This window comes from Diplotaxodon limnothrissa, linkage group LG3 (assembly GCF_057381915.1).
Source record: "Diplotaxodon limnothrissa isolate DT_005_m linkage group LG3, D_limnothrissa_male_GT1.1, whole genome shotgun sequence".
Classification (NCBI taxonomy): Eukaryota; Metazoa; Chordata; class Actinopteri; order Cichliformes; family Cichlidae; genus Diplotaxodon; species Diplotaxodon limnothrissa.
In genome coordinates this window covers 35,821,716-35,830,762 of record NC_140598.1, presented here as the reverse complement: position 1 = coordinate 35,830,762, position 9,047 = coordinate 35,821,716, and the positions used below count along the sequence as shown (strand labels likewise).

Here is a 9,047-nt window from a genome sequence, read left to right as displayed (position 1 = left end):
ATGTGGGTGGAGTACTCCAACAACAAACTGCAGGTTGGTACCAGGTATTTAATCTTAAATCTCATGTAAGGAATCAAAAACGAAAAGGAAAAATCACTGAAGAGGAGCCCCTGGTGGACCCATGACTGACTCACAACTTCCTTATAATTTTACACACTTCTGTGAAAATGAAATAATACTGCTTTCATTTTCTCCTATTCATAAATATGATCAATATGAAAAAGCTATTTAAACTTAATTCCCAGATTACAGCAAACGATATCCGGCTCGGACAGTCTCGGTCGTTGTGTCCTTGGGCAAGACACTTCACCTACCGCCTACTGGTGTTGGCCAGAGGGGCCAGATGTCGTCCATCTTCATAAAGATGGACGGCTGGTGTTTGAGAACCAAAATCCATCTTATCACTTTCGTACACGAGTCTTTGTGGATGAACTGATCAAAGGGAATGTCTCGCTTAAAATATTCAAAGTGAAACTCTCTGATGAAGGAACGTACAGATGCTTCATTCCCTGGATACGTGAAGAAGCTTCCATTGTTCTCACTGTTGGTGAGTCTAAACATTTAAACAAACCTGATTTAAAGAAGCTTTATGATCAGTGGAAAAGAGTTTACAATACCTTCTTCCCCCTTCATCAGCTTCAGCATCTACACCCGTCATGAAGGTGATGTCAAATGACAGCAGGAGGATGGTGTTACAGTGTGAGTCTGCAGGCTGGTATCCAGAGCCTGAGCTGCTGTGGTTGGACGGTGAGGGAAACCTCCTCTCTGCTGGACCTACAGAGACCCTCAGAGGTCCTGATGACCTCTATACTGTCAGCAGCAGAGTGACTGTGGAGAAGAGACACAGCAACAACATCACCTGCAGAGTCCAACAGAGGAACACCAACCAGAGCAGAGAGACACACATACATGTTCCAGGTAATAATGACTCATGTTTAAGAAACATAAATTTGCTGTATTATAATAAAAAAATTGCCTTGTGACCAGTTTTATATAATTTTCTTTTTTTTCTTTTTGTCTTTTCAGACAATTTTACAACTGATACCATAACCACTGTTCAAGTTATCATTCTCACTGTAGTAGTGGTTGTTTGCTTTCTGATTTTTCTTGTTGTTTCTATTAAATGGAAGTTCAGACCAAAGGAAACTGGTAGGTTGTTAATTAATTTATCTTCTCTTTACAAGAAACTCAGAATCTGCAACACACTATTTTGCTTTAGTACTACTATATGTCACTGAATTACATAAAGGCCGGTTGAAATTTGTTCCTCTTTATTCCAGCTTTTTTCTGATTTGTGTTTCCTCTGAAAAATCATAAAATGCATACGTTTCAGTCGATTGCTGTGAAAGGATCTTTTTTTTCTTTTTTTTTTTTTCTTTTTTTAGTTTTTTTTAATTTTATTTACAGTGCTATTTAAATCAGTGTTTGCAAAAGTTATTTGCCATGGGTGGAATTATGATATTTTACTAGGAAATCTCAGGTGAGGAATTAAAAGCAGAAGGATAAATGAATGAAGAGGAACCCCTTGTGAAACCATGGAAGACTATACTTAAAACTGACTTGAAACGCTGTTCTAATTCTTATCTGTTATTTCAGGAAAAATGAAATAATGCAGTTTAAATTTTCTCCTATTCATGTTTATGACCATTATGAAAAAGCTATTTACACTTAATTCCCAGATTACAGCAAACAATATCCAAGTCTAGCAAATATTTACACAAATAGTAACTCTGCTGTTTATCTGTATTTTTAGACAACAGGAATGATGGACGTCAACAGAAAAAAGAAGAAAATGACATCCAATCCTTGATGAGTATAAAACTAATCTCAACAAAGGGACTGCTGGAATTTGAGAAAAAAATGCAATGAGTGAGGTAATCAAAGAAAATGACGAAACTGAAAACAGAACAGAACCCATCCCTTTTTCTTTTTTTTTTCTTTTTTTAGTGTCATCTAAAAGCTAAATGTTTAAATCCAATCCAATATGGTGTATCAAGTTTAGTTGTTAATAACTGATGTCAGTATGCAGCATTGAGCATGTCACTGTATGGATTACTGTTACCTGGATCAGCTAATTCTGGTGGTTCCAAAGTCTCAACTGAATGACCAGAATGGCTTTTTCAGTTATACCCCCTGACCACGTTAACCCTTGAGCTCCCCTAGGGAAAAATGGGACCCGCTTGGGTACTTTTGGATTTTTGATTCTCAATATATCAGTCATTTTAAAGACTAGTTGCATGAAACTTGGCCAGGATGTGTGTTTTAGGATTATTTTTTAAATTCAATGATCCCCTCTATGGTGTGGTGTATAGTAAAGGAGATTCACATATGTACCCCCTGCAGTCACCCTTGTACCCGCTTGGGCCCCATTGACTCCCATTATAATCACATATTTTCGATATACTGTAATCCTGACATGTGATAATTTTTTTCTCGTGAATACCTAATGGATCTAAGCCTCTGCCTTCAAAATAAAGGAAAAATATGTTTTGGATCCAATGAGCACAATATTAGGTACAGCACCACCATAGACATTTTCAGTGGTTTTGAATGCAGGACATGGTTATCTTATTATGCAAAATACATGACAATAAAACAGCTGACCACCATAAAATAGTCTTGATGTAGTGGAACTGATATAAGAGAGTGGTGTGAATGTGATTGAGAATATATTTATACTGTGTGTGTGTGTCGGTCGCAAACAAAACAGCCCGTAGAGCCGCCTCCTTGAAGTGAACAACGGCAGCCTGCTTCGTTTTTTTTCTCTTTTCTTTGAACCTCTGTCAATGTTATTTTTCTGACTTGGCTGAGGGCAAAAACAAGGCTCATTGTGCAGAGAAGGGAGGGGTGTGAAAGCAGCCACTTCTTTGTTGAGCCAGAGGGGGGGAGGGGTGTGAAAACAGCCACCTGCTTGCTGAGCAGAGGGGGAGGGGCAGTCGTTACTCTCCCAGGCAAGTCAGCAGAGCGGAGGGAGAGAGACAGAGAGAGATCCTTTTCTATCTTCTTGGATTCAAGTGCACATTTGAAGTCTGTGGGAATAGTTTGCAGCCTTGTCTTACTAGTCATTTCTGCACAGACGCCACGAAATGCACAGATGCGTGCACGCACAACACGAAGCGCACGGTCAATTTAGGGGAGCTTGGAAGCAGTGATCATCCTGCAAACAGCGCATTATTATCGTAACGGCTGCAAAAGTTAGGATATGTCCTGTCTGCAACATCCATCCATCTAGAGGTTCGTGCTATAAAATGTAAATTACATCTTTGTTTAGTTTGTTGTTGAGTTTGCTAAGGTCAGTTCAGTTTCCCAGTGGCACAGGAATGGAACAGGAGGGAGAGACAGAAAAAGATAATCGTCTATCCAATAAGATAGAGGATGATCATTTTTTAATTCAGGTGCACCTTTGAAGTCTGTGGGAATAGTTTGCAGCCTTGTCTTACTAGTCATTTCTGCACAGTCGCCACGAAATGCACAGATGCGCGCACCACAACACGAAGCGCACGGTCAATTTAGGGGAGCTTGGAAGCAGTGATCATCCTGCAAACAGCGCATTATTATCGTAACGGCTGCAAAAGTTAGGATATGTCCTGTCTGCAACATCCATCCATCTAGAGGTTCGTGCTATAAAATGTAAATTACATCTTTGTTCAGTTTGTTGTTGAGTTTGCTAAGGTCAGTTCAGTTTCCCAGTGTCACAGGAATGGAACAGGACGGAGAGACAGAAAATGATCATCGTCTATCCAATAAGATAGAGGATGATCATTTTTTAATTCAGGTGCACCTTTGAAGTCTGTGAGAATAGTTTGCAGACTTGTCTTACTAGTCATTTCTGCACAGATGCCACGAAATGAACAGATGCGCGCATGCACAACACAAAGCGCACGGTCAATTTAGGGGAAGCTTTTGCTGAGAAAGCGCAGCGTTCCAAAAAGCTGAAGCAGTGCTCATTGTGCAAACAGCACATTATTATCGTAACTGCTGCAAAGATATATATAAGATATGTCCTGTCTGCAAAATCTAACCATCTTATGGTTCATGCTATGTATGATAATGTAAATTACATCTTTGTTTAGTTTGTTGTTGAGTTTGTTCAGGTCAGTTCAGTTTGTTTTTTTGCAATAAAGTGTTATTGTTCCAAAAATAATAATGCATTCAAATCAATGTTGTTATGAATTATTTACCTATTCAAGGCTGTAATAACCTCATGCCAAATACTTCCATTTGCAAGTCATTTTTTGAAAATATTGCATATTATGGGTTTCCCCCCCAAAAAACAGGGTTTTTTTTATGACAATAAAGCCATAAAAACCTAAAAAATATTTAAAAAATAATGAAAAACTTTATATCTGTGGTTAGGTCTGAAGTTGTTTAAAAGATCTGATGTGAAAAAAATCAGAAAAAAAATTCATATATGATATTGCTATATCACCTTTTGTCAGGGGACCCGTGTGGGTACGAAGGGGAACTAATGGGTGTAAATTTTAAAAACTCTTATTACTCCAAAAATAATAATGCATTCAAATCAATGTTGTTATGAATTATTTACCTATTCAAGGCTGTAATAACTTCATGCCAAATACTTCCATTTGCAAGTCATTTTTTGAAAATATTGCATATTATGGGTTTTTCCCCCCAAAAAAACAGGGTTTTTTATGACAATAAAGCCATAAAAATCTAAAAAATATTTAAAAAATAATGAAAAACTTTATATCTGTGGTTAGGTCTGAAGTTGTTTAAAAGATCTGATGTGAAAAAAATCAGAAAAAAAATTCATATATGATATTGCTATATCACCTTTTGTCAGGGGACCCGTGTGGGTACGAAGGGGCACAGATGGGTATAAATTTTGAGGGATGCTCAAGGGTATGCCACTGCCTGTTATATAAAATGCAGGATAAAAATAATTTTCTTCCTTTGCTTTTAACTTTAAATGAGCGATGTCTACTTCCTTGTATTTATTGTTGTTTTTATTGTTTTGCTTTTCAATTTTTTTAGGTTTTGTTGATCTTGTTTATTAAAACGCTCTATAAATCAAACTGAATTTGACTGATTTTCTGTTGGGATGCTTTCTTTCACATTTGACTCAACGCACAACTGAGAACACACACAAAGTCTACATATAATAATAGATTGACTGACACATACCACATAGTACACAGATGATCAGACACAGAGACCTAACTATAGACCTAACGCCTAACTATATAGGCTAAAACATATTCTAATGTAAACGCTGTATTCTGGGAAGACATAGATGATGTGTGACATTTGGGGGGCTACATATTCATGCTGGATAGAAGTTGTCTATAAAGCCAGATGCTCCAGAGGTGTTTGGTAGTGATGGGCAGATGAAGCTTCATGAAGCACTGAAGCTTTTCATCCAACTGGTTCACCCCAGCGCAAAGCTTCTTGAAGCTTCATTTGCTCTAGTAGGACACCTACTGGACGTAAAAATATTAGTTGGCATGAATTTGAAGAGTGTGGCCTTTTGCACACAGCCTGTAAATGTCAACAACAAAAGGAGTGTGTAAAACATGTATATTGTAGTGATGGCAGTATACTTTGTATATTTATACTGGCAGTACGGAAAATGATTATTTGGAAATGCTTAAAATGGAAATGATCATTTACTGTGAGGTGAGGTGTGGTTGGGGTGTGGACGGTAGTTGTGCTTTTGTAACGTTGAGGTATGGACAGCTACACACTGAGGCGTCAGTCCTGCCTGTTCACATTTTATTCAGTAAAAACTACATTTTCACTGCTTTTATGACCTTTTAGTGGGGAGAACATAGCTAGGATTTAATGATTTAACAAATCTTTTGAATCCTTTGTCCTCCACAATGCTAAATGGCTGGGAGTCCTCAATCACCATGCTAACCAGGTCTTCATCTATTTGAGATTGTTCTCCTGAGGAAAGACAATAAAGACAAAGCACAAATATAAATATCACACACGTAACTTATTACAGTTGTATAATATTGTTATATCATTTAGTAACATTACTGCATGCTATATTATCATTGCATTTGATGGCTCACCTGGTCTTGCTCCACAATCGCTGTTCCCCTTATTCTCATGCAAAGCTCTGTAGTGCCTGAGCATGGATGAGGTGTTGTTGTTATATCCCAGCTCCCTGGCACATTGCAAACACTTCACCTTGTACAAAAGTAAAGTTGCTTAACATAAATTGTATTGCACCATCAGTATTATGAAAATACATCTTCTGTAGAAATTTACATACCTTGTTGGAAGGAATAAGATCAAAATGTTCCCACACAGGGGAGGACATCCTCCTCTTCTTAGCTGGCTCCATTCTCTTCTGACTTTCTCTCCTCACTCTCATAAACCTCCAAACTGTCTCCAAACTCTCACTAACCGCAACTCTCCATCAAACACCCACATTTTTGAATGAAGTCTGAGGGGTTTATATCGCTGTCATATCTCGCGGCAAAGTTCGAACCACTTCATGAACCAGTCACGTGGTACAGCCGGGCAGCGAGGCTTCGGACGTCATCATTTTCAGCTCCTCCCATAAATGAAGCAAGCCTCGATACGCGCATCGCGGAAACGCCCCCTCCATTACTCGACACAAGCTTCGAAGCCTCGATACAGAACGTCACATCACTAGTGTTTGGGTTAAATGTAAATGTGAGAGAAACTTTGCTTTGTCTGATGTTCAGCATCCAACTCTGCTTACGAGCATGAAACAAGCATTTCAAATTGACTGGTAGGTTATCTCTGTCTTGTTGATTCAATGGATACAATAAACACACATCACTACAATTTTATTTTCTTAGCGTTTATATGGTGCAATTTGCATGAACACAGGAGCTGGAGGAGAGAGGACCAAGCAGCAGCACATAACTCTTAACAAACATAACTCATGGGAACCTGCAGGCAACAATACTACAATAATACAATGTTACAATTATTTAAACAGCCTGACATTTGTTCCACACATTTTACTGAAATAAGAGAAAATATGACAAACATACCGTAACACATCTTGTTCTCTAGGAACCAAGTGAGCCAACAGGCAGAGTGAGAAGACCGCAGGACAAATTAAACTACTCTAGCTAAACACATTACTTTATGTATTTATGTATGTGTTATAAATATTGTTTTATATGATTAATGTATATCCCTTTCATTAATGTAGCATATGTTAAAACAAATATTAGCTGACCCAAAGCACTTTCATGTAAAAGTAGAGGAAACAATAACTTCAATCAAAATCCTGAAACATCCATCAGTAGCTATTGGTTCATCTTCAGCTACAGAACATTTTTTTTCTGTACCTAAAACTCATCATGTATTTTAATTTTTGATGAGCTTGCACAGAGAAACAGCAGGAATGAAAATCAGCACTTACAAATCTCAGGCCATGATCCTAAGCCAGAAAAGAGTCAAGGCCTCACTCTGACTCTGGGATGAGTTTCTGCTCCAAGTGGAGGAGTTTAAGTATCTCTGGGCCTTGTGGGGGAGAGGGGCACAGGAGATCAATAGACAGATTGGGACCATGACTGCAGTGATGTGGATGCTACAATGGTCCGTCGTGGTGAAGAGAGCTGTGCATAAAAGCAAAGCTCTCAATTTAGATCCCTACTCTCACCTGTGGTCACAGTGTTTGCCTGGTTTTTGGTCTGTTTCTGGTGACCATGTTTTTCTTTTGAGCTGCTTGAGCAGGTCGATCCAGGGTCTCTGTGGTCATCAATGTCATCGAAGGTTTTGCTGCATATTTCTCTCGCTACATTTTTCAGAAACTAAAAGTAAGAAACAAACAAACACAAACATGATTTAAATTTGTTCATGTATGCCTCGTCAAAGGGGTCAAAGGTCATCAGCCAGGCTGGTCAGACACAGATGGAGACCGTTCGCATTAACACCTGAGACCATCTTAGAGCAGAGATCCAGGTCACCATCAAACTCCATAACATGTGACTTACAGACAAGAACTCACCATGACGACAAGTCGCTGAGCTGAGCTTTTCAACATCTGAACATGAAGTAAAAATATTCTGATCATTTCCAGCTCTGAGTTTTTATTCTGTGAGTCTACAAGAGTAACTCTGAATGATTCACAGCACAAAACATTCTTCTTTATATTTATCTGTGTCTTTGTGAGGAAATGAAAAGAAAAACAGCCTGAATGGAGGAAGTGAGCCGAGGAGCAGAGATGTAAAAATGGTTTGAGATCACGTCTGAGGAAGTCATGTGGAAGAAAGTCCTGTGATGTGATGTGTTTGCAAAGTATGACAAACATGTGTGTCCTACAGGTCCAGGTGACCCAAACACTACACCACCCTGTGTGGGGAAAAATTTTATCACTATGTGGAAATTATCAAAAGCGATTTAAGAAACTTTTTTATGAACAATTATTACAATAGAAATGTTATTTGTAAGATTGCAGATTATTTCAGCTGCATTAACTTAAATTCAGAACCAGGAAATTTTACATTTTATTCTACAAGTTATTTTCCGCCACTAGTCAAAGGAAGAGAGTCGTGTAGTCTTTAGGTTGAGGGTAACTTGTTGTTTTTTGATTTTGCTCTTTTATTTCCTTCCTACAATAAACCAAATGAAAGCAGCCAGCATGGCAGACAGAGGAGCTGTTAGTGCTGTTAGACCCTGTATAGTGCTCAGCATGGCTTTTCCGCAACTCTTTACTTCTCCACTCAAAGTTGATCTCTGAGGTTGGACCTGATCAGCAGCTGTTAAATGTCAGCCATCTGGACTTTCATAATATTAAATATTACAGTTATAAATGAATCATACAGTTAAAGCTTGATAAAATCTGTTGTTCAACAGCTGAGTCACTACAGCAGTGATACAGATGTACAAAAAATTACTATTATTTTTCTACTTAATCATCTCACCAGTGACGTTGAGTCGACATCTTCCAACACTGAAGCCATAATCAGTGTCCACCTCACACAGGTACAGACCCGAGTCATCAGTCCTGAGTCTGGACAGCTGGAGTCTGATTCGTCCTTCACTGAGGGCGTCTTTGTCGCTCTGGACTCGTCCTGAAAACTTTTCATCCTGAG

The 9,047-nt window shown here is 38.6% G+C and overlaps 1 protein-coding gene across 1 annotated transcript; it reads left to right on the top strand.

Annotated features, from left to right (window-relative positions):
• LOC146635574 (butyrophilin subfamily 1 member A1-like) lies at positions 1–1,610 on the top strand. The gene is made up of 4 exons (XM_085350184.1): positions 1–44; positions 246–547; positions 637–918; positions 1,597–1,610. The coding sequence occupies exons 1-4, from the start codon at positions 1–3 to the stop codon at positions 1,608–1,610; spliced, it is 642 nt and encodes a 213-aa protein (XP_085206310.1).
• Positions 1,611–9,047: the final 7,437 nt, after the last annotated feature.

Bases quoted from the DNA above. Each gene is read 5' to 3' on its own strand.
- LOC146635574 (XM_085350184.1), top strand. From the start codon at position 1: ATGTGGGTGGAGTACTCCAACAACAAACTGCAGGTTGGTACCAG. The intron at 45-245 runs GTATTTAATCTT...CTTAATTCCCAG, and splicing joins AAACTGCAGGTTGGTACCAG to ATTACAGCAAACGATATCCG. The intron at 548-636 runs GTGAGTCTAAAC...CCCCTTCATCAG, and splicing joins TTCCATTGTTCTCACTGTTG to CTTCAGCATCTACACCCGTC.